This window comes from Spermophilus citellus, assembly GCF_964194105.1.
Source record: "Spermophilus citellus genome assembly, chromosome: 4".
In the NCBI taxonomy this organism is placed as follows: Eukaryota; Metazoa; Chordata; class Mammalia; order Rodentia; family Sciuridae; genus Spermophilus; species Spermophilus citellus.
This window is the reverse complement of record NC_138185.1, coordinates 225,164,198-225,190,672: the sequence shown is the minus strand read 5'-3', so window position 1 is coordinate 225,190,672 and position 26,475 is coordinate 225,164,198. Positions and strand designations below refer to the sequence as shown.

At 40.5% G+C, this 26,475-nt stretch overlaps 1 protein-coding gene and 1 pseudogene across 3 annotated transcripts in view; both read right to left on the bottom strand.

The window, feature by feature from the left end:
* RCOR1 (REST corepressor 1) overlaps positions 1-26,475 on the bottom strand; it is a 132,915-nt gene that overhangs the window by 20,629 nt on the left and 85,811 nt on the right. For both annotated transcript variants that reach the window (XR_014021863.1, XM_081293372.1), the window contains exons 4-6: positions 10,695-10,747; positions 5,575-5,736; positions 4,779-4,897 (exon numbers count right to left, since the gene is read on the bottom strand). Coding sequence is in view for 1 of the 2 variants with exons in the window: in XM_081293372.1 (XP_081149498.1) it covers positions 4,779-4,897; positions 5,575-5,736; positions 10,695-10,747 (334 nt within the window). In the remaining variant the exon portion in view is untranslated. The remainder of the gene's footprint in view (positions 1-4,778; positions 4,898-5,574; positions 5,737-10,694; positions 10,748-26,475) is intronic.
* On the bottom strand, positions 6,560-8,998 carry LOC308647388 (vacuole membrane protein 1-like; annotated as a pseudogene). The gene is made up of 3 exons: positions 8,948-8,998; positions 6,750-7,420; positions 6,560-6,580 (listed from the first exon to the last, which is right to left on the bottom strand). The product of its transcript is annotated as a vacuole membrane protein 1-like (transcript).

The window sequence follows — 26,475 nt, the reverse complement described above, 5'->3', positions numbered from 1 at the left end:
GGCAGGATACTAGGCTTCAATTCCTCCCACTGGACCTCCAGAATCCACCCCAGTTGAACACACCCACTATCCTGCAACCCCTTCCCAGCCAGTGCCAAGGCTTCAAGCAGTTCTGGCAGAGGGGAGTGTGCGAGAAGAGCCTAGGGTTGAGGGAACGTGCCCAGACTCTGCCACTACTTCACAGGCAGGTCCCTTGGGAGGTTAGCCACCTCTCGGGTGCAACTGCTGTGGCTGTGTGTCCCCATCGCGGTGCGACAGAGGGGCAGGAGAGCACAGCAATTCTTGCCACCTACAGCATAATACAAGGAACAGCACCTGGGCGGTGAGCACAGACAAGTGTCAGCCAGTGCTCCCATGTCTTACTCAAGATAAGCAATTCACTCTACTTAACTCTGACTGCTGATTGTGATGCCAGACCCCATTTATAAACAATACACTAGACCTAACATATGAAGGAAATGAAAAAAAAAATTTTTTTTAAAGAGAGAGTGAGAAAGGAGAGAGAGAGAGAGAGAGAGAGAGAGAGAGAGAGAGAGAGAGAGAGAGAGAATTTTTAATATTTATTATTTTTAGTTCTCGGCAGACACAACATCTCTGTTGGTATATGGTGCTGAGGATCGAACCCGGGCCGCACGCATGCCAGGCGAGCGTGCTACCGCTTGAGCCACATCCCCAGCCCGGAAATGAAAATTTAATAAAAAAAAACTAAGATTAGTGACCCCTAAATGGACATTCACCGGTATGAGTGTCCAAGAATATGCAGATGTACCCAGGTCAGCAGTTTTATTGTGGCTTGAATCTCATATCTGGAAAGAGCCTTAGAGATGTTCTTAACTCCACTCTCAATTTACCCTCAGGCCTAGAGATTTGAATTTTCCAAAAATGACATATATTCTTGTATGATACTCTCTTTTCATTTAAGGAAGTTTGGGTATCATAAAGTTCATTTTCCATTTTATTTTTTATTATTAGTTTATGAAAATACACTCTAGAAAATGTGGGAAATATAAGTTTTTAAAAGCCTCCATGTAGTCCCATCATTCTAAGAGAAGAGCCTTGTGTGCACTGCCTTCTGGGCCTCAAGCCTTTTCAGTTCACAGTTGAGGAGACAGGCTTGGGGAAGAGGCTGAGAGGAGATGGTTCTACACAGCTTAACTCAGCACACCCTTACTTACTGCAGCTTAATGAGCTATCTAGAATAACACCTGGCTGGTGTGGCTCAGTGTCTAGGCTTGCCTAGCATGTTAGAGCCCGACCGAGTTCCACCCCCAACACATGGGGAAAAAAAAGTACTTCTCATTCTTACATATAATGGACAATAAAAGAAAGGGGAAGTAAACTGTATTTTTTGTGTTTATCGGTTTAATATTTTTTCCATTTTTTAAATTGGTGCATTATAGTTGTACTAATAATGATAGTATCTGTTGTTACATATTTTTACATGCACACAATTTGGACAACATCACCCCCCACTTCCTCCCTCCCTCCCCTTTTCCCTCCCCTGGTCCCTTTCTTCTGTTGTACTGATCTAGAATTTTCATGAGATCCCTCCCCATAATCTTTCTTTTCCTTTTTTCCCTCTAGGTTCCACATGAGAAAACATAGTTAACTCCACTCTCAATTTACACTTAGGCCCAGAGATTTGAATTCTCCAAAAATGACACTCTGTGCTCAATGTTTGGCTTATTTCATTTAAAATGACGACCTCATAAGGTTATATCCATTTTCCAACAAATGCCATAATTTCATTATTCTTTATGGCTGGATAAGACTTTTATACCATATTTTCTTTCTAAAAAAACATTTGTTTTATTGTAGGTGGAAATAATGGCCTTTATTTTATTTTTATGTAGTGTGGATGATAGAACCCAGTGCCTCACGCATACTAAGCAAGCGCTCTACCACTGAGCCACAACCCCAACCCCTTTACCACATTTTCTTTATCCATTCATCTGTTGATGGATATCTTGACTATCACACAGTTTGACTATTGTGAATTGTTTTGCTATAAACATGGGTATGCATGGGTCATACTGACTTTAATTCTTTAAGATAAATACCAAGAGATGGTATAGCTGGGTCATAAGGGGATTCCACGCCTAGTCTTTTGAGGAGCCTCTATACTGATTTCCATAGTGTTTGTACTAATTTACAGTCCCAACAATAGGGTAAAAGTGTTCTTTCTTCTCTACATTCTCTCCAGCATTTATTACTATTTGTATTCTTGATGACTGCCATTCTGACTAGTTTGAGATGAAATATCAATGTAGTTTTGATTTGCATTTCCCTAATTGCTATGATGTTTAATGTCCTTTCATGTTGGCCATTTGTATTCCTTTAGGGAAGTACCTATTTAATTCATTTGTCCATTTATTAAAGATTTTCTCCAATTTTGTAGGTTTCTCTTCACATTCCTAATTGTTTCCTTTGCTGTGCAAAAGCTTTTTAATTGATGCCATTCCATTTATTAATTCTTGGCATTATTTCCTGAACTTTAGGGGTCCTACTGAGAAAGTCATTGCCTGTGCCTATATGCTGCAGAGCTGACCAGATATTTTCTTCTAGGAATTGAATAGTTTTGGGTTTAATTTCTAGGTCTTTGATCCACTTTTGAGTTGACTTTTGAGCAGGGCAGGAGATTAGGATCTAGTCTCAGTCTACATATAACCAGTTTTCCCAGCACCATTTGTCAAAAAGGCTGCCTTTTCTCCCCTATGAGATTTTGATGCCTTTGTCAAAGATCAGATGACTATCTGTATGGATTTGTTTCTGTGTGTTCTATTCTGTACCAATGATCCATCTGTTTTTTTTTTGTTTTGTTTTGTTTTGTTTTTGGTAGATGGACATAACACAATGCATTTATTTTTATGTGGTGCTGAGAATCAAACCAGGGTCCTGCCCGTGCTAGGCGAGAGCTCTACCGCTGAGCCACAATCCCAGCCCTGATCCATCTGTTTTTATGCTAGTACCATGCAGTCTTTGTGACAGTAGTTCTGTAGTATAATTTGAAGTCGGGTATCATGATGCTTCCAGATTGCTCTGACTCTTTGTATTGCCTTTGGTAGTTAGAGGTCTTTTCAACAATATTAATTGTGCCTATTTGAGAATATGGGAAGGTCTTTGCATCTTTTGAGGTGTTCTTCAGTTTCTTTCTTCAATGTTTTATAGTTTTAATTGTAGGTCTTTTACTTCCTTGGTTAGATTTATTCCTACGTTTTTCTTTTTTTTTTTTTTTCTTTTGAGGCTTTAGTAAATGGAATTATTTTTATTATTTCTTTCTTGGCAGATTTGTTGGTTGGTATATAGAAAGGCTATTGATTTTTGTATGTTGGTTTCATAACCTGCTACTTTTTTTGAATTGGTTTGTTAAACTTCTCAGTATAGGATCATAATCTTTTGCAAAGAGTGATAATTTTATTTCTTCCTATTTTTATCCCTTTTATTTCCTTCTCTTGCTTAACTGCTCTGTCTAGAATTTCTAGCATGATATTAAGTAGGAATGGTAAGAATAGATGTCCTTGTCTTATTCTAGATTTAAGGAAATGCTTTCAGTTTATCCTGATTTACTATGGGGTTGCTTTGGGTTTTTTTGTACATAGCCTTTATGATATTGATTTGCATTATGTTAAACCAACCTTGCATCTCTGGGATGAAACCAACTTGGACATGATGTACAATCTTAGTATTTCATTGAATACAATTTTCTAATATTTTATTAAGGATTTTTGCATCTAAGCTTATCAGGGATATTGGTCTGGAGTATTCTTTCTTGGTGTGTCCTTATCTAACTTTGATGTGAGTGTGATACTGGCTTCATGGAATGAATATGGAAGGGTTGCATCTCTTTCTATTTCATGGAATAATTTGAGGAGCACTGGCATCAGTTCTTCTTTAAAGGTCTGGTAGAATTCAGCTGAGAATCCATCTGGTCCTAGGCTTCTTTTTGGAAGGCTTTTTATTACTGCTTCTATCTCACTGCTGGTTGTTGGTCTGTTAAGGTTTTTTACATTCTCCTGACTCAATTTTGGCAGATCATACATATCTAGAAATGTAGCCATTTCTTCTGGGTTTTCCAATTTATTGGAAAACTTATACTTTAAGTTTTCAAAAATAGTTTCTAATGATCCACTCGATTTCTGTGATGTCTATGGTGATGACTTCTTTTTCATCTCTAATTTTATTAGTTTGGGTCTTCTCTTTTTTTTTTTTTTTTTTTTCTGTTGGTTAGTTTGGCTAAGGGCTTAAAATCTTTTCTTTTCAAAAACCAACTCTTAGTTTCATTGATTCTTTGTATTGCTTTTTTATTCTCAATCTCATTGATTTCCTTCTACTAGTCTTAAAATTGGTTTGTTCTTTTCAGGGGCCTTGAGATGCATCATCTGTTTATTTGGAATCTTTCTGATTTATTTCTGTAGGCGCTCATAACCCATAAACTTTTCTCTTAGAACTACCTTTATTAAGCTGTATGCTCTTTAAACAAACCAAATACACGCGTCAAATAAATCTTGAATTATCATACCAAATTAATTTCAACCTATAAAACGAAAGATCCCTTTCTATTAGAAGGAACCATCTTTTAAGGGTAGGGGAAAAAAATATGATAAAGTCCACACACTCAAAATCAAAGCCCACTCACTGCCAGCAAGCAGGATGGTGAGGCAGAGTGCCCGAGGAGGAGTGCTCCAATAGCACATGTCACCTGCCTCTGGCTGAAGGCACAGCCCTCCCACCTTCCCTCTGGGTGGTTGGATGACCCCTCACCCCAGCAGCAGGCTCACCTCTCCTCTCGCTCTCGCTTTTGTTTCCGGGCATGACGATCCATCACACTGGTTTTGGTTCTTGTCTTCTTCCAAGAGTAATAAAATTTCACCAGACTTGCTATAGATTTATCAGGAAGCTAAATACAAAGAAGAATTGGTTTAGACTTAAAGCCAATCTTTAAAAACCCAAACATGTTTAGTTATATTTAACAAGGGACACTCACATATTCAGAAATGTCCTAAGACACAGCCCATTTTTCCGGTAAGGAAAAATAATTGACAAAATGCACTTTCAATGCAATGCATTTACAAATTACTGAAGCCTGTGAGTAGGCTTGGCCAATGAAAGATTGTGAAGTTAGACTAAGGTGAACCGTTTTTCACATAACCAATGTCCTTAGCACATCTTTTAGCTTAATTTTTTAATGTTCATTTTAACACGATTAATACAAATGTCAAGCAAGCTTTTAAATAGGAATCTACCAAATAACTTCTAAATGTAAAAGATATGCAAATATTCCCCACGCAGAAAAATAAGGACCCAGCTTGCTCCACCTCAATCACCAGAGATCCTTCTGTTGGTTTAACTTCTGAGATGGGAGGCAGCTGAGTTCCACCTGAGAGCTGGAAGTGCTAGGAACAGCCTCACTTCTGCAATGAAGCCAGACACCCACAGAGCATCACTAGGATGTTTCTGCCTCTGATGGCAGCTTGATTGAACATGGGGATATTTGTCTTGTAGGATGAGGCCCTAATCATTCATGTATACTCTTTGACAGGGGGTGAGGGGGTGTCAGTGGTCTCATCTACTTACCATTTGTTGGATTCTATGAAAAGTTTTCCCATGAAAACTAAAGGCTTGCTCAAATAAGACTTTATCTTCCACAGTCCACTCATCTGGGAAGGGGGTAAAGTTGGGCAAATCAGCCAATGATTTTTCAATATTATGCTTATGCCAAAAGAGCATTCCAAGAGCCTAGAAAAATGATACCAGTGAAATCTTAGACGGCACAAATGGAGTGAATGAAACACTAAAATGGAAGTCAGACTGGCAAAAGAAGAACATGTATGACTTTAAATCTAGACAAATACATGCTTGACTCATATATACTGCTAAGTAGAAGATACTGTCACACACCGCATTTCCCCCCACTTTTTTTTTCAATATTCAAAGATGTCTATAAAGTTTTCCCATGACTTCTACAAATACGAAACAAAAAAAATGAGACGCCAATGAGATATTCCTTATACTGTCTCAAAATTTAAAGACCAACTTGCCAGAGGGTATACAATAGATCATACAAAGGCCTTTTTGTGAGGGTGAAGAGGCAGGCAGGGGCAGGCTGGCATAAAAAGTTAGACTGTTATCCAATCTATAATTTACATACATTTTGATGACTTAGAAAAACAAAGCAATCATTTATGACAAGCCTTAGTAGTTTGGCAAATTTAACACACTTTGGAACTTTGGGTGTGGTGTGAACTCACTTAACTGTACCATGTGGGCCTTCTGAAGGTAACTAAAGGAAGGCCAGTTTCTGTTGGTTTTCAGCTGAACACTGCAGACTGCCCTAAAACAATGACAAGGTGGACTGATCTACATATAAAGGAAAGCACGCCAATGCAAAATATGGACTAATGTGTTTTCTGTAAAGTTTTAATAGAGCTGGAAAAGGGAATTCTCCTTCCTGGTTTGGAGTCCTCCTCATTAAAGGCAGAACCCATATATTCTAATTTCTGCAGTTAAAAACTTTCTCTGGTTATTTATTTTTCTCCTCTGAGTTCAACCACTGTTTGGCCTAACCTTGTACCCTGATAGGCTGAAAAACCAGGATAACCGGTTTTCTCCCTGAGGAGAGAAAACCCATTCTGCTTCTGCAGAGACACACCTATGCTGGAGACAGCACCAATGAAAGCCACCAGCTGCTCCATTATGTGCTTGCTGCATGTTAGTAAAACAAAGAGTTTCTGAATATTTCTTTTAATTACTGTTTTCCCAATCAGAGTTGCACCAAAGAAGGTTCAAAAAGGTCCAAGAAAATGTCCATGTTATTCCAGTCAGATCAAACAGAATGTTAGGAATTGAAGTGTAGGCCAACATTTCAAAACAATCCACCCTTCTGCACTAGGAGTTGAACTGCCAGGTTGGCCTGCGAGGCAAAGTCTTGTGCAGTCTCTGCATATTCCAGCATCTCTTCAAATCCCTGACACTCTTCATCATCTGGCTCACCACCTGAGAAGTGAGCTGCCCTTGCTATGAAATAAGGAGGCATCTCTCCAAATGCTGTGCCCAAGACCCCACATGTAGAACTTTCTGAGATGATTATCCACAAAGAGATGGCTCCTTCAGAGCACTCTTCATCTGGGCAAACCACCGGACCAGAATAGGTGGCTCAGGGAAATTAGCTGAGTTGTTCACAACTAATGTAACTGAACTATATGTGGGCTCAGAGAAAGCAAAAAGGTGTGCAGCTGTCCCAAGCCCAAGAGAAGACACAATTCATAAGCCTACTCAGTTGGCACACAAAAGGAACTGTCTCCACACATGGTACATGCTGTTGGTGTTTTCCTTCAAAATCATTCGCACCTATAAGCACAGCAGGCAGCAGTAAAAAAGACACAACAATGCTTTGACGGTGCCATGATTTCAAGGTCCATTCCTTCAAGATGATGCGTTTTTTTAAAAAAATCTTTTTTTAGTTGTAGATGGACATAATACCTTTATTTTATTTATTTATCTATTTTTAATATCTATGTTTTATTTATTTATTTTATGTGGTGCTGAGGATCGAACCCAGTGCCTCACACATGCTAGGTGAGCACTCTAGCATTGAGCTACAGCCCCAGCCCGAAGATGATGCATTTTCACAGAGAAAAATTCCACAAGGTAATGAGTGTCCATCACCACAGGACAATTTTCTGTCTTCCCAGTTCCTCCTCTTCACTGACTGAAGAGGAGTCTGTGAATTTTTTTTTTTTTTAAGAGAGAGAGAGTGAGAGAGAATTTTTTAATATTTATTTTTTAGTTTTCGGCGGACACAACATCTTTGTTTGTATGTGGTGCTGAGGATCGAACCCGGGCCGCACGCATGCCAGGCGAGCGTGCTACCGCTTGAGCCACATCCCCAGCCCGAGTCTGTGAAATTTTGATTATGTTGTTCCTTGCTCACTGTTACCCATCTAGTCACAATTTTTTTCATTATCTGCCATTTTACAGATCAGTAGTTCTCTGCATCTTAAAACCCTGGAAGTGGCTCCACTCCAAGTTTTTATTGTGATAAAATATACATACCATGAAATTTATCACTGTAACCACTTCTAAGTGTACAATGTCACTGAACACAACAACCATACTGTGGTACAACTATCCCCACCACCCATCTCCACAACTCTTCTCATTTGAAACTGAAACTCTACCATAACCCCTTGTCAATACCTCCTCCTCCAGCCCTAGCAACCACCATTCCACTTTCTGTCCATGTTGTTTTTGGGCTCTAGGCTCTCCTAAGGAGACTCATGCAGTGTGTGTCCTTTGGCAACTGGCTTATTTTCCATAGCATCCTGTCCTCAAGGTTCATCATACTATAGCATACTTCCTTTTTAAGGTTGCATAATACTCCGTTGTAAGTACAAACCATATTTTGCTTATTTGTTCACCAGTTGGGTATGTGGGCTGCTTCAATATTTTAGCTGCTGTGAATGGGTATATAGGTTTGAGATCCTGTTTCCAATTCTTTGTGTACATACCCGGCAGTGGAACTGCTAAATCACACAGTATTAATTTCCTTCCTCTCTCCTCCTCTCTTCTTCCCTCTCCCCACTTTCTCTTGATTCCAGGTGGTAGCTCTACCACAAACTTATAACCCCTGCCTTTTTGTTTGAGACCATGTCTGGCTCAGTTTCTGAGGTTGGCCTCAGCCTCTTGGGTCCCTGGAATGCCAGGATGTGCTACCACACCTGGCTGATGTCCCTTCATTCCCCCACCCACAGGCAGATCTAGTGGTAATGAACTCCTTTTTCTTATCTGTGAATGTCCTCACTCCTTCACATTTTTGAGGGACATTGTCTGACACAGGATCTTGGTTGACAAGTTTCTCTCTCAGAATGGTAAATGCATTCATTAGCCCCTGTCTCTGGGACTGCAGAGTTTCTGAGGAGAAAAATGATTGTTTTGCAGTCCTGCGCACCTGCCAGGTGGCTGCCCCCTTGCTACTTTCACCTTTGTCTTTGAGTTTCATGAGCAGGAGTTTGTCTTATCTGACTTCTCAGTTGCTCTGATATTTATATTCATGACTTCCAGCAGCTTTGTAAAGTTTGGGCCATGATTTCATCAACAATTCTGTCCTCAGTGCTTTCTCTTCATCTCCTGAACACCCAGGTACTTAGGTGGCTCTTCTTGATGATGGCCTCAGGGCCCTTGGGTTCTGTTCACCCTTCTTAAACCTTTTTTCTTTTCAAACTCAATTCATTTAAATTGTTCTATCTTGAAATTAACTGATTTTTCAGCCTGCTCAAAATCTTTGAATCCTTCAAGTGAATTCATCATTTCAGTTATGATAATTTTTAGCTCCAGATTTCTTCTTAAATTTCATTTTAGGTTTTTATCTTCATTAACATTTCCATTTTGTTCTCACATCATTTTCTTATCTTTCTTTCTATCTATCTATCTATCTATCTATTTGTTGTTGCTGCTGTTTGTTTTTACTGGTATTGGGGATTGAACCCAGGTGCATTTTACCACTGAGCCACATTCCCAGCCCCCTCCCTTTCTTTTAAAATCTTTTTTTTAGTTGTCGGTGGACACAATACCTTTATTTTATTTATTTCTTTTTAATTAGTGCTGAGGATTTAACTCAGTGCCTCACCGTGCTAGGCAAGTGCCCAACCACTGGGCTACAGCCCCCGCACCTTTTAACCCTTTTTATGTTTTTCATTTTGAGACAGGGTCCCACTAGATTGCTGAGGCTGGTTTTTGCATTCGATCCGTCTGCCTCAGCCTCCCGAGCCACTGGGATTACAGGTGTACACCACCTTGCCCAGGCCCTTATTGCAATTCTAAAGTGAAAATGATCATGCTAAACGCTCATTTTGGGAGAAGTGAGGGATTCTGAAAATTGAACCCAAGGTACTCTACCACGGAGCTACAGCCCCAGCCTGTTTTATCTTTTGAGACAGGGTCTCACTAAATTGCTGAGGCTGGCCTGGAACTTGCTATCGTCCTACCTCCTGAGTAGCTGGGGTTACAGGTGTGGGCCCCACACCTGGCTCTAATGTGACTTTTCTAAAAATACCTTTAATTAATTAAAAGTAATGCCAAACCTAAAGAAAAATGTATAATTCTGCATACCCTAAACTCATGGTGCCTTTGATCGTTAGTATAAATGGGAAGTGCTAGTAGTTTACAGGCAGTAAGAGCCAGGTCAATGCCATGGGAAGCACTGACCCCAATTAATATGTTTAAAACAGTAATTAGATGTAAGAATAAGACAAGATTACCATTACACTTTTGTAGAAAAACACTTTTTACCAATATTCTAAATGATATCAAGGGTTTATAACCTGAGAGTGACTCCCACCAACAAATATAAAACACTATGGGTTTGTGTGTGGCATCAGAAGTCTGAAAACAACATCTCAGATACAGAAGAATGACATAATCCAAGGAGAAAATGCTGCGCCCCAGCAATGATCCCCCTATTGACCAGGTGGTAACCACTGCCCCAAGGCTACAGACCTGCAGAAGTGCACAGCCTGTACAGCCACCTCCAAACCAAAGACTCTGCGTTAATCCTCACCTGGGATAGGAGAAAGCAGCCTGAGTCTGTGGCGTTGACCACTGCCAGTGAAGCAGCGCTGTTACTGAGCACAGAGAAGGCCTCCTGATGGAGTGGCCTCAGAAACTACTTTCAACAACAGCAAGGAAAACACGCATACCTGCTCCATGTTGTACCCATGCTTCTCCTTGGCGATGGCAATGTACTCGTCCACTGCAAGACAGGAGGAGAGACAGTAAGCAGATAGAAGGACGGCACAGTCCAGTCCCCCAGACTGACAGATCTATGCCAGGCCTGTCACACTTAAGATGGAACACTTGAGCAGATATTAAAAAAGCAAAATCACATAGTATGATCCCACTGCAGGCCCTGTAGATATAAATCCCATGGAGAAATGTCAGAATGAACACACTCAAGTATTAACCAGCAGCTACCTCCAGGTGGTAAGCATTATCTGTTCTTTTGGAACTACTCAAATTTTCTAAAACAAGAAGATAATGCTCTGGAACTTTGAAAACCACTGAGCAGTAAAAAGAAATATAAAACGGAAGTTCACTTTAATCTCACCTGAGGTTAAATAATCAGCAAAGGATGTTTTAAAAAGTCAAAGAGATAAATGACAAGACCTAATGCCCAGTATTTACATCCAAATATTCCAAAACAAGATGGCAACTGCTAGCTTCTGTGGAAACACTCAACCCCCAGGAGAAGGAGAAGCATCCTCCTCTCCTTAGGACTTTCTAATCCTTCTTCCTAGGTATGCCAGAAAAATAACATTACTGCCTAAAGTCATGAATGACTTTCCTTCATGAATTATAAGAAAAACACAAGCTTAAAAAGTAATAAAGAAGAGCTGGGGTTGTGGCTCAGAGGTAGAGTGCTCGTCTAGCATGCATGTGGCACTGGGTTCAATCCTCAGCACCACATAAAAATAAAGATATTGCGTTCATCTATAACTAAAAAAATATATATTAAAAAAGTAATAAAGAAGCACAGAACAGCATGAAATACAATAGTAAAATTCCTTCCATTCCCTATCTCCTCTTGCCCCAAAATCTCATGCTCCAGAGGCAATGACAACAGTAAAAAGAGGCTCCCAATAGTTCCCTTGCCCATGGACACAAGAGACCTTGTCAATCAGACATCTCAATCCCAATATTCACATACAAGTACAACACAACCACATTCCTAACTGTGGTGAAACAGGCAACCAATTTAGCAAAAAGAGATCTAGTCGGAAAAAGAATTCAAACTCTTTTGTTAGCATGTATTCTAATACTTGGAGGAAATTTTTTTTCGTTAACGAAGAAAAAAGAAAGAAAAGAAAAAAAATCAACTTAATTCAAGCAGCAATACCTATAATGCAAACTCAAATTAATATTAACTTCAATATTAAGGCTCTAATTTTTTATATTTTATATTTAAAATTCAAACTTGATAGTAACTTCACTAAAATATAGTTAAGATTCTATTTACCAGAATTTCAGCAAATAAATCACTGGTTTTCCAGGGGTGGAGGTAGAGGAGGTGTGTGAAGGGTACATTTCAAGGGATATTCCTTGCTTTCTAATTTTCGATGGGGTTGGTTATTCCAGGCAGTCACATGACCTTTAAGTAGATCAATGTGCACGGGCTGGGGGCTGGGGCTCAGTGGTAGAGCACTTGCCTCACATGTGTGAGGCAGTGAGTTCCATCCGACACCACATAAAAATAAATAATGAATGAATGAATGTATATCTATATAAAATCTATATCTATATAAAAAGTGCACAGGCTGAGGGAGCCATGCAGCATCTGTCCTGCTGGAACCAGGCACAGGTGTCTGCTGAAGAGTCCATTCTGTTCCTCAGCAACAGGGCTTTCACGGAGCCCACCCATTGTCTCTGACCAGATTTAGCTAAAAATTGCAAGGGAAAAACAAACATTCTTGGATGCCACTCCATTGTCATCTGCCCTTTTGTATTTTAGTACAACCACTCCCTGGTGGTACAAAGAGTACAAGGTACCAACCAAGCTGCAGCAACTCAGGCTGCCTGTCACACTTGCAGTAATATTAAAAAACAGGTGCACTTACTAAGGTGGCCTTTTAAATCATGCTGCTTTCAGATGCGCTTCAAGTCCACTGTAAGAATTCGAATATAAAGGAAAGAAGGAGGGCTGAGGCTGTGGCTCAGCAGTAGAGTGCTCGCCTAGCACATTCGAGGCCCTGGGTTCGATCCTCAACACCACATAAAAATAAATAAAATAAAGGTATTGTGTCCAACCAACTACAACTAAAAAATAAATATTAAAAAAATATATATAAAAAAGTAAAGGGAAGAAGGAAAGAACTCTTCCACAGCTCCTTAAAGGAAGCCATTTGGTGGTACCAAGAGGGACTCCCAGACTGTGATGGGACTTGGCTAATGCTATCAGAGAATACATTATCAACAGTGTCCATCAAAGGGTGACAACCTGTGCTGAGTGAATGCTGGGGGGTGTTGTGCTACTCCATGTTTTGGCTTCCTCCAGCAAAGTAAAGCCAGCAAGGTCAGGCTGAGTGAGACCCGAACCCAGCTGTCCCTGAGCTCATCCAGCAGAGCCTGGCCCACAGGAAGTGCTGATCTAATGACTGTGATCCCTTCACCACTTTCCTGACCGTCCCAGTGATGAATTAAAGGGACAGAAGGCTATTGTTTCTGACTAAGCTCCTGCACTGGGTCCCAAAAAGACCAGGCTAAAAACCAACATCAAGTCCCACACGCTAATGTTCCATGTCAACCACCTAAAGCTAAGGTTTATGTGAACTTTCAGTTCATCAGGATTAAAGAGATAACAGCAAAAATTCCCAAATAGGCCAGTTTCAATGGGCATGATAATGAAGCTCCCTAGCTTTAATTGTTACACTTTTGTAACCTGAAATAACCTGAACTTAACTAGCCAATTCCTTTCTTATTGTGCTGTCTCCCAATACCACAGAGAAAAGAATCCACTTTTTGTTCTTTTGTTTCTGCCTCATTCCCATCATGCTAACCTCTTTTGCCAGGTTGGCACACTTAGTCTGTGGAATGAAGTATGGTACAATTCTAAAGTCAAAAATAAAGCCAATCAAACACTAAGGATATGTATGAAGACACAAATGGTGTGAACATACTTTCGATACAACCAGACATATGAAAAATTGTGCTCTATATGAATTGTAATGCATTCTGCTGTCATATATTACAAATTAGAATAAAAAAATTTAAAATTAAAAAAATAAGATGGCAAAAACATGTCTTAAAATAAACAAAATAATTAAAAATAAAATAAAATAAAGCCCAATCAAGATCCCTAACTGAATTTCTGTAAGTTTAGGTTTTCACACCAGGAATTACCTCTCACAAGTAAAGCTGGGCTGTCACCTAACGGGGAAAACCACACTACAGCAAGCCTTGCTGCCCCCTCTCCTCTGATTGCTCTGGGTCAGAGTAAACTCTGCATAGACACTGCTGCCATCAGACAGGATGTTTCCCACGTCCCTCGGGCTCCACCTGCTCCTCAGCTTTCCGCCTCCTTGATGATCAGAGGGACATGGCACCTACCACTCACCTGCTCCTTCACAGACAGGAACAGCTGCTGCTGGTCGTTATGAAAATGGAAGATGCTCATTTTTAAAACCTCCCACGTGGCCTCCCTAAGTAAAGCAGAAATGAGCTTTCAACCTAAAAAAAATTAAATCTGCTCCCAGCTGCCCTCAAAATACAAAGGATGACTGATGCTTATGGGGGATGGAGAAGAGAGGAACTGGGAAGATGAGGCAGGAAAATGCAAGCTGCATGGCAAATGCTCGCAGACAAGAAAATGGACCCTGAAGAGATGGAGGTCCCGTCTCTGAAAGCGAGCATCTTGATGCTGCCCTGCCCCTAGGAGGTCAACCAGAGTTCGTCCCAATCTGGGAGTGAGGTGCCATTGTGGGCAGAGCCTCAGGAGGGAGAGGTCAAACTATGTTGCTCAGGCTGGTTCCCAAGCTCCTGAACTCAAGCCAACCTCCTGCCTCAGCCTCCCAAATAGCTGAGACTAAACACATGCCACCCCAACCAGCTCTGTGGCTTTTTTGAAGAGACAAGAGCTTACCATTCATTATGTACCATTATGGCAAACACATGTGAATGAGTTTTTTTTATAACATCACTTAAATGCAGAAAAATCTCACTTATCAAGAAAATGCATAAATTCCTAAAACCCAGTCAAATATTATTGAACTGTACTTAATATGACTGCAGCACTATATCACACGAAGGCCAAAATGCAAACGCAAAACCAATCTGATTTCCTGCTGTAGCCTGAGACCACATGCAGGGGACAGAAAAGAACATAAATATATGAAGAAACAGTGCAGACGTCTGATGACATAGGGGCACCAGATAACTAGTCAATAAGGACTGATGATGACAACTCAAGGATAGCCCCCAGTGACCTGGGAGGCTGAGGCAGGAGGAGCACAAGGTCAAGGCCAGCCTGGGCAACTCAGCTAGGCCCTATCTCAAAAAATAAAAGGGGGTTGGGGGTGTGTCTCATTGGTATAGCACCCCTGCACTCAACCCTCAGTTCTGAGGGGAGTGGAGGAGCTTCAACAGCTACATGGATTACATAAAAACCATCGTATACCAAGCACAATGGCTCATGCCTGTAATCTCAGAGGCCTGGTACCAAAAAACAAAACACACCTGAGAGTTACTCTGTGCCAGCCAGTGTTCTAAGCTCTTGACAAGGATTATTATTATTGGTGCTAGGAATTGAGCCCAGGGGTGCTTAATCACTGAGCAATATCCCCAGCCCTTTTTTATTTTGAGACAACATCTCACCAAGTTACTTAGGCTGGCTTTGAACTTGTGGTGTTCCTGCCCCATCCTCCTGAGCTGCTGGGATTACAGGTAAGCACCACTGTGCCCAGGACAAGAATAATCTTTTTAATCCTCTGTGATAATTCTATTATCACTCTCACTCACAAATGAAGAAACTGAGGTTCAGAGATGTTAAATACCTTGGTCAGTCACACACGGCTGATAAATGACAGAAACAGACTTATACACAGTTGGAGTGTCTGATCCCAGAATGTGTGGCCTTAACCCTCCATATGTAATCCACTCACTTGAGGAAAGCAGACAAAGGGAGAAGGCTCTTCAGATAAGGACTGTCTCCAAGGGAAAGGGAACTAATAAGCAAGGCTGACCAACACACTCTTATCTAGTAATTGGAGCTAAGAAAGTCAAACTGTAGTTGAAGTGTCCAAGTGATACATGCCTGCAATCCCAGGGACTTGGGCTAAGGAAGGAGTATCACAAATTTGAGGCCAGCCTCAGCAACTTAGCAAGACCGTGTCTCAGAATAAAAAATAAAAAGGGCTGGGGATGTGGTTCAGTGGTAAAGTGCCCCTGAGTTCAATCTCCTGTACTTAAAAAAAAAAAAAAAAAAAAAAGCTGTGGTTGAAGTAATGGAAACTGAGAATAAAAAACAGATGGATCCTCCTGCTAAGCTTTATTTGCTTCTATATTATGAATTAATCCAAACCAGACGACCTTATTATCACTGGCAAGAGTCTCAATTCAACAGCAAAAGGGAAAGAATGCAGATGAAAACTTCCATAGTAACCTTAATTTACCCTTCCCTCTCCCAGATACTGCAGAGACTCAGAACACCTTGTGATCTTGCAGATTCTATGCAGAGAAATAGGATGACACCATAGGGTGGGCCAAGGACAGAGCTTATAGCCTTAATAGAGCTGCTTAAAAAGCTACTATCGTAACATTTGCAGTAGCATGACATATGGCAAAGGAAACATGACTACAATTCCTCTCAAACTCAAACTGAGTACGCCAAAAAAATTTTAAATATAACAAATACCATGACATATCCTTTTGTTATTAACATAAGGAATGAGTTATCACTTCAACTCACTGACAATCAGAGCTCCTTAAATCATGTGAGGCAATTCTGCCACCTGGTGGGCATGGACATTACTGCATTTAACATTCTAATGCTCCCACTGGCTGTCTTTAGAGAAGAGGGCACAAGACACAAACTATAGTCTGTCAGAGCATGTAACCAACACATCCTTCCAAGTCATGAATAAAATGCATATTCTTTATGGAGATGCTATTTCCCTACTGTAGTTTTTAAAAAGATTCATTTTATAGAATTCAATTTATAGAAAATTCACTTTATATATTCACTAAGTAAACACAAATCCTACCCCAGTAAACACAAAATCCTACTCAGTCTCACAGACAACCTATTTGACCAATACTATGGCTACTTCCTGATTGCTATGTCCTGAGTTGCTCTTCTTCACCACACCCTTCCATCATGATGTTTGTTCTGCCTCACTTCCGGTTTACAGACTGACACCTCTGAAACTTTAGTTGAGGCCACTGGACACCTTCACCAGAAGCTAGACAGATGCCAGCACCAGTTTTTTTTTTTTATTTCCCAGCCTCCAGAACTTGAGCCAAAAGAAACCTCTATTATATTTATTAATTACCCAGTCCCAGATGTTCTGTTCAAGCAACAGGAAATGGACTAAGATATTCTCTATACATATACCAATGACTATAACAGGGACCTTTATCCTCAAATTAAAAGCAGTTTTGGGGCTGGGGATGTGGCTCAAGCGGTAGCACGCTTGCCTGGCATGTGTGCAGCCCAGGTTCGACCCTCAGCACCACATACAAACAAAGATGTTGTGTCCACCGAAAACTAAAATATAAATATTAAAAAAAATTCTCTTAAAAAAAAAACAGTTTTAATAAGCCACAATACATCATGATCACGTGGGTAGTTCAGAATCCTAAGTTAGACTGGGCTCACATGGATGGAGTCTCAGTTAAAAGTTTTGGGGCTACCTTCCTGTGTCCTTTCACAGTCATTACCTTGTCTTCAAGAAGTGCTGAATATTGAACCCAGGGCACGCTAAACATAGGATCTACCACTGAGTTACACTCTCTAGCAGATCAGTAATATTTTAAATTATATAACACAAGATACATAAAAATATTATATACATCTAATTTATAGAACATAATAAGGCTGGGTGTGGTTGCCTATACATCTAGCAATTTAGTAGGCTGAGTCAGGAGGGTCACAAGTTAATCATACCCTGACTTAAAAAAAAAAAAAAAAAAAAAAAAAGGACTGGAGATGCAGCTCAGTGGTAGAGCACCCCTGGATTCAATCCCCAGTACTTCAAATTCATGATGATGATTATATAAAACCCTTATTCAATTGTAAAAAGTAAAACACAACCAATACCGTGCATGGTAGATAGAAGCTGCATACGTAGCTCCTCATTCCTACCTCTGACTTCTTCCACAGAGGGAGCCCAAGCCTATTACTTTGCACTTGTCAGATCTCTGATGATGTGAATTGTTCACCTGATGTCCTGGTGTGGGCAGCCAGCAGGCATGCTACTTAGGCTGGATGCGGTGAAGTTCTGAGGCACTGCATCGCACTGTGTGCAGCAGGTTTTAAAAGGACTTGTTTCTCCTTTCAGCTTTATACTGCTAGGATGGGCACTGTGGTGTGTTCTTCATTTTTATGGCAGTATAGTGTTCTGTGCTACAGCACAGTATTCTGCTGTATAGTTTTTGTTGTTAAAGCTGCTTCTTTGAATATTAAATATATGTGAATAGATACCCTACTCAACCATGCACACTGGAGTTCAACTTCTGGCATCTATTCCTATCCAAACTCCACCTCTGCATTCTCCCTCCATCCAGGTTCAACTTGTATCACTGAATCATTTCTGTCTACCTTCATCTCTACAATTCAGTTTTCTCATTAGTATGAGAGTACATGATCATTAATGATCTTACAGGTTAATATTTTATGAATAATTCTTAAAATTTTTAAATGTTGAATGTGAATGCTTTTATAGATGCTGTCATTGCAATTTTTCCCCAGGGCTATGGTGTTTATCTCACTGTTAGAGCACTTGCCTACATGTTCACATGTGTGTGTACATACACACACACACACACACACATACACATACACAAAGGCCTCAATAACAGCAGGGTAAGAGCAGTCTAGTCTTTGCTCCAGTTTTCACTCATCTGTGTACACATCCTGAAAGACACATGTATCTCTCATATCAATAAAACCAACAGTCACTAGAATGCCATTTAGTCTTCTTGGACAAACTGAATAATATATATCTTCCTCTTTTAAAATTCCCATAGCAAACACACAGAATGAAGTGTGTACAGGGACATACCATCCACTTTACCTCTTCCATATCAAATCAACTAACTTGACTTGTCCCTAAGCAGGCAATTGTATTCTCAAAATAATCTCACTTGCCCCCATCTATATGTAGCTTTGTACAATGTGAACTGATGGTCCAAACTATGGTCTGTGTTTCCTAGCACCGACAGGAAAAGGAAAAAGAAGAGGACACTTTCTCAGAGTAATGTAGGGACTAAAATAAACACACATAAAGAACTATTAGCTTAATTCCTTTGTAAACGTTAGCAAGACTCAACCAGAAGCAGTGGTGCAGTTTATAACCACAGGATTAAATAGCTGAGCAGGAGAGATGAAGCCCAGTTCAACTCCCTCCAAGTTTTGTTCCAACTCAGCAGTTCCCAATCCTGACTCATCAGAATTACCTGTCAAACCTCCTTCATGAGCTGGTCTTGGGGACCCACCTTACAGTGCACACCTGCATGCCACAGGTCGCCTGACAACAGAGATGTGTCCTCAGAAAGCCATCATTAGGCAATTCAATTCTGCAAACATCAGAGTCTATGTTCCCACACTGAAGCACCATGATGTCCTAGACAACACAGTCTTCTGGCGCTCCCATCGTCGATGAGTCTGATGCTTACTGAAACACTCTCGTGTGGTATACACACATTCATATGTGCACAGACATACAGGTGGACTTCCTGCAAATATATGGTGTTCAAAAAATACCATGCATTATTTTGGTGAATTTTCATAAATGAGCACACCCAGCTCAAGAAAGGACACACTTGAGGTGTTCTGTACTTTTTTTTTTTTAATGTTCCCAATGTTGTTATGATGGGCAAGTAAATCAGAGCACAACATTTAAGAGTACAGGGTATTGGTTTGCAGCTTTATTTTTGAATTATTTTTTTTAATGGTACTAGGGATGAAACTCAGGGGTGCTCTACCACTGAACTGCATCCTCAGACCCCTTCCCCACACCTTTTTTTTTTTTTTTTTAATTTTGAGAAAGGGTGGTCTTGCTAAGTTGCTGAAGCTGGCCTCCTCCTGACTTACCCTCCCGAGTTTCTGGGATTACAGGAGTGTGTCACTGCATCCAGCTCAACACTCCACATTTTAATATAATAAAAATAATATTTTGAGGGGCTGGGGATGTGGTTCAAGTGGTACCATGCTCATGTGGCGTGAGTGAGGCACTGGATTTGATCCTCAGCACCACATAAAGATATTGTATCCATCTAAAACTAAAAAATAAATATTATTTTAAATAATAATAATCTCAAGTCACACATGGTAGTGTTTTAATTCCCAGCTTCTTAGGAGGCTGTGGCAAAAGACTCACTTGACACCAGAAATTGGTAGGCCAGCCTGGGCAGAGTGAGAATCTAAATAAAAAATAAAAACACAATGAAACAAACAAAAATTCCCACATCTCAACAAGCACAGAACTTTAAAGTTCTGACAATAAAAAGATTATGAAAGGGCTGGGGTTGTAACTCAGTGGCTTGCCTAGCATGTGTGAGGCACTGGGTTCAATCTTCAGCATCACATAAAAATAAATAAAGGTACTGTGTCCATCTACAACCAAAACATTCTTTTTTTTTAAAAAAGGTCATGAAGATATCAAAAATCACAGAAACAGGAAGAAATGTGGTTTTTGTTATTACTACATAAAATGAGGTTTTTTTACTTTATTTTTATTATTATTTTATTATTATTATTATTATTATTATTATTATTATTATTATTTACTTTATTATTATTATTTTTACTTTATTATTACTATTTTTTGCAGTGCTGGGAATCAAACCCAGATAAACATATGCTATACATATGAGCTATGTATGCCTTTAACCCCTTGCTTTATGAATTCCCAATCACTCGAAACTTTTTCCTTTCAGTGCTCTCTTTAGAAAGTACTGTCTTCAAGCCCCACCTCTTGCTGAGGGGTTTCGGGCAGAGGAGAAAAGGGATGGTCAGAAGGTGGACAGATAGCTCTACAATCTGGAGAGTATGCACGCCGCATTTCTGGGGCATGTGTCTTCCACCTTCCACAGAGTAGGGGTCCTAAAGGCCATTCAAGCAGTTGAGGGGAAAAAAAGAGGCTTCTGTCACAGGAAGCTGTCGCACACACTTCACAGGAGTCACTTCCCCTGCAGGAACCAGCTCCTCAGTCCTGAGAGGCAAGTAAAGCCGTGAGGACAGTGAGCCTGTGTGCTGTGGGGAGGGGCTTCCATTGCGCCTCCAACAGTTTCATGCCTGAAACTTGTGGGCTTCTTCATCCAGTAAAGAACCCTTCATGGAAGCAACAGAAACAGCTTCTTTCATACATTCCAAAGTAGGCAGTAGCAGGGTGACATTTTTAAATGAGCAAATGTTTTATACTGAATTATTTTTCCAATGACTCAACAAATCAGAATTTCTGTGTGCCTAGTGCTACCCCTACAGCAATGACTGGATCATGTGTGCAATTCTGAACTCTTACAGTTGGACAAACACATAATTACACAGATAATTAATTCTAATTGTCATAAATGCCAGAGAAAAAGAACCATGAATGCACTTAGCTGGAAACTCTGACCTGCAGTCAAGGAGACTTGCTTGTCTACTGGGGAAGGACACAATACATTTTAGCTTACTCATGTGTTATTTATAGTAAGGAACAACAAAATCTAAATGTTCACAAATGGGACATGGCTACTGGGTGAAATGGTGTAAGCGTGTCATCTCAGCAATTCAGGAGACTAAGGCAGAAGAAGCACAAGTTCAAGGCCAACCTGGGCAACTTAGTGAGACCCTGCCTCAAAAAATAAAATTTTAAAAAAGGCTAAGGGGCTGGGATTGTGGCTCAGCGGTAGAACGCTTGTCTAGCACGGGTGGGACCTAGGTTTGATCCTCAGCACCACATAAAAATAAAGGCATTGTGTTGTGTCCATCTACACCTAAAAAATAAATATTAAAAAAATATATATTAAAAAAAAAGGCTGAGGTGCAGCTCAGGGGTTGGAGCACTTGTCTAACACAAGTGAGGCCCGGGGTTCCATTCCCAGCACCACATGCACACACACTGGGACATGCTTAGGTAAATCCACATTTCAGTTTATTTTTTAATCACAGGAAAAACTGCAGTTTTAAAACTTTTATGTGCAGTATGATAACATTTGTGCTTACAACCAGAGTTCATGGAAGCATACACTAGTCATAGCCATACTGGGGGAGGGACAGGTGTTGAACATGTGCTTTTAGTGTTAAGAGAGGCACATGGGTTGGGCCCCCAGAAACTCTCAAACGAAAAAAATATCCATGACTAGGGGAAGTATATATGCCATTCTTAACATTAAAACAAACTTGATGTACATATATAATTTTTTCTGAAGCATTTGAGAGTTATTTTTATACATTCTAGTCAAATATTGAGCATGTCTTTTCCAAGTATGTATATTCTTACATAATCACAAAATAGTAAATGAAATACTACAACAATAATCTGTGTCCATATTCCAATTCAGCTAGCTGAACCCAAAATGTGCTTTATATCTGCTGAAGAATTTTAAAGTAAATCTCAAGAGCTGGGGATACAGCTCAGAGTACCTTTCTAGCATGCATGAGGCCCTGGATTCAATCCCCAGTATCAAATAAATAAATAAATAAATAGTAAATCCCAGTTATTCATTTCATTGCTACAAATACCAATCTAAATGTCTATTCAATGTGAACGTATTTTACATAACCATAAGGCCTTCATCACACCTAATAAAAAGTAGCAAAATTCCTGGATAAGAGAAACAATGTGATACTCACAAGATGTCTAAAACCCAACCGCAGTAATAAGAAGTAAAGAGGACACCAGCAAATAAAAGTTGCATCTTACTGTGGCAAGAGGATAAACCCGTCCGATCACTTTGGGAAGTTATCTGGCACTGATCTCTCAGAGTCCAGCATCTACATTCCAGATGGGACCAAGAAATAGGTCAAAGAACGCTCCTGTAGTAATATCTGCAGCAGTTAAAACTTATAACCAAATGTCCACTGCCAACAGGAAGAAGAGAGAAATCATAACTGAAGAGCTGAGACTCAAGCACAAGAGGGCAAAGGCTGATGAGCGAGGGAGTGAGGACAGCATAACCAAGTAACCCTGAGATGCCCCGAGCTTCCATGCACAGGGGCACTCGGCTCTGTCTGCTGGTAGCCCATCCCATTTTAGCTAATTCTAGAGCACCTAACAGAAAGTAGAAATGATGAAAATAATTTTCACACACAAAAAAAATCATTTTACTCACAAGTCCCAATCTTTTTTTACAGAATGCTGAAAACTAGGTGGTATAGGCTTATCCTCAGAGGTAGTCAGAGGTAGGACAGGTGAGAGCTGTTGTGATACACCTGTGTCAGAACACAGTGAATCTGTCACCTCCTGGGGCTGCGTCCCCTTGGACCGTAGGCCACATTTGAACTGGCCCATCAGACTGCCCATGTATTCCTCTAGTGCCTATTGGTGCTCAGCACGTAAGCGGTCACTCAAATGTTTACTGAGTAAATAAATGCTGACCATGAGGTAAGTGGCAATGAAGAAAACAGAGGATTCCAGATGAGCCAAGCTGCACAGAAAATAGCCCTGTACTTGAAAATCTCTATCCCAAGGAAACTCCAAGCTCCTACCCTCTCTTCTTTCACCGGACTACAACGTATGGTACATCCAATGTGTGCCAAGAGGTCTGACAGAGCTAACAGACATGCCAAGTTCCTCCACTCAGTTTTCCACTATATGGAGAGACACAAAATAAATAATATTTTAGAGGAAGGTGATAATAAGAGGAAGGAAGCAAATAGGGCAAAGACACTAAATGGTTCCTATTTTACTATGTGGTCAGAGAAAGCCTCTTTGACACAGCAACACCACAGTGGTGACAGCAGGAACCGTCAGCACAAGCTGTGTGGACACTGGGAGCTGAGCATTCCAGACAGAGGACACTAAGGAGGACACCAGTGAGCTCCTGAAGCAGAACAGAAGTCAGGCTAGCAGGGCCTGTTGCAACTACCAGGTTCTGGAGTGATTTACAGGGAACTGCAAAGCCCAAGGATATTCTGAACACAGGCTGCTCTCTGTTCAAAATATAGCTGGCAAACATTTATTTACCACACACATCTACGTGAAAATACAGAATGTAAGTGTGCACATGAGTATATAAATTCTCAACTTTCATATAATACATAGAACTAAAACTGTGCTGATGTCAAATGTTCATAACGTAGGAATGGCTTGATATGTGCTGCAGGTATAGGAAGGGTTCCTATTACATAAAGCTAAAACTTATTTTAAAATCCCTAATATATATCTTACATGTATGTGTTAACTTTTCCTTAACCATTAATAGCCTGCTTTTAAAAAAAAAATCATCCAGTTTGACTATCTCTAGTAAAGATAATGATTTCTGTTTTTATCCTTTGACACTGAGATCCATGCTCCTTACCCTTGTACCAGATTTTACTCATTTTTCTAATTTTTTAAAATGCCGTCTAACACTTAAATAACTGCACACTCACTTACTATATATATCTTATAAAATACATAATGCATAAGTAAGCAGGACAATCTATTTGTGGGGACTTCCAATGGCCAAATGCTGCCTTGCTAACATCAGACCCAGGCAGCAGCAGGCCCTCCTGGGAAGTGTGCTCCTTCAGGAGGTAACCATCTACAGGGACCTCAGCGCAGGGTCTTCCCCACTAGCTCTAACACACCTCTTTCAAATTCCACTTTTTAAAACAATCAAATATCAGCCAGGTGCAGTGGGCACACCTGTAATCCCAGTGGCTCTGGAGGCTGAGGCAAGAGGATCTTGAGTTCAAAGCCAACCTAAGCAAAAGTGAGGCGCAAAGCAACTCAGTGAGACCCTGTCTCTAAATAAAATACAAAAACAGGGCTGGGATGTGGCTCAGTGGTCGAGTGCCCCTGAGTTCAATAAATAAATCAAATTTCAAATCATCCTCAGATTACTCCCTTTCTTAGCCCATCCTTTTCTCTAAGAAGGCCCCACCTCACCCCAGGCCACACATCTGCTGTATACTTGATCATACTTGCTTTGATAAGCTTTGCTTTCCCCAAGACAGTAAAAGAAACCAAACTGGACCTAAGATGCTGCCTAACTACACATTTCAAAGCTGAGAATTGACTAGTAAAAACAGAACAAAGCTGGGCACAGTCGCCCAGGCCTTATAATCCCAGCAGCTCAGGAGCCTGAGGCAGGAGGACTGTGAGTTCAAACCCAGACTCCTCTACTTAATTAGGCCCTAAGCAAATCAGAGAGACTCTATCTCTAAATTTAAAACAAAACTAAACAAAAGAAAAAACAGGCAGGGGGACTATTTTTGTTTTGTTTACAAAACAAAACAACAACAACAAAAAACCCCACACAGCACAATAGCTAAACTGTGGAACCAACCTAGATGTCCTTCAATTGTTGAAAGAATTTTTTAAAATGTGGTATATATACACAATGGAATACTATTCAGCATTAAAAGAGAATAAAATCATGGCATATGCAGGTAAATGCATGGAGTTGGAGAATATAATACTAAGTTAGTCAATCCCCAAAATAGCCAACCCCAAAACCAAATGCCGAATGTTTTCTCTGAATAAAAGGATGCTGATTCATAATGGGGTGGGGTGGGCTGGGATTGTGGCTGGGCTGGGATTGTAGCTCAGAGGTAGAGCGCTCACCTAGCATGGGCGGGACCTGGGTTCGATCCTCAGCACCACATAAAAAATAAAGACATTGTGGGAAAAAAATTATATCCTTAAAAAAAAAAGAAACAGGGCTGGGGATGTGGCTCAAGCGGTAGCGCGCTCGCCTGGCATGCGTGCAGCCCGGGTTCGATCCTCAGCACCACATACCAACAAAGATGTTGTGTCTGCCGAGAACTAAAAAATAAATATTAAAAATTCTCTCTCTCCTCTCTCACTCTCTCTTTAAAAAAAAAAAAAAAGAAAGAAACATAATGGGGTGGGGTGGGGTGGGGGAACATGAGAGGATTGGGTGAGTTCTGGATAGAGCAAAGGGGAGGGAGGGGGCATGGGGGTAGGAAAAAAGGTGGAATGAGATGGACATCATTACCCTAAGTACATGTATGAAGACCCGAATGGTATGAGTCTAATTTGTGTTCAACCAGAGAGATGAAAAATTGTGCTCTATATGTATAATATGAATTGTAATGTATTCATTACTGTCATATATAACAAATTAGAATTTTAAAAAACCCACACAGAACAAAAAGCCAGGTGCAGATGTACACATCCATAATTCTACTGACTCAGGAGGGTGAGGCAGGAGGATCCAAAGTTCCAGACCAGCCTGGGCATGACCCACATCTCAAATAAAATTTAAAATAGGGTTGGAGATGCAGCTTTGTGGTTCTGAGCAGCCCTGGTTTCAATCCCCAGTATTGCAAAACAAATAACAAAACTCTTCTGCAAGTTCTTGGTACTAATATGTCCACTAGGGTTTTGCTAATCTTCAGCTGCTCCACTATACAAAGTCCATCAGCTGAGCCTATACCTCCATGAACTGAGTGTACAAGAGGGAAGTGTACAGGTACAGTGGTGCACATCTGCAATCTCAGCTACTTGGGAGGCTGAGGCAGGGGAATCCCAAGTTCAAGGCCAGCCTGGGCAACTTAGGGAGACCTGTCTCAAAATGAAATTTAATTGGGGGGAGGTCACTGGGGATATAGCTCAA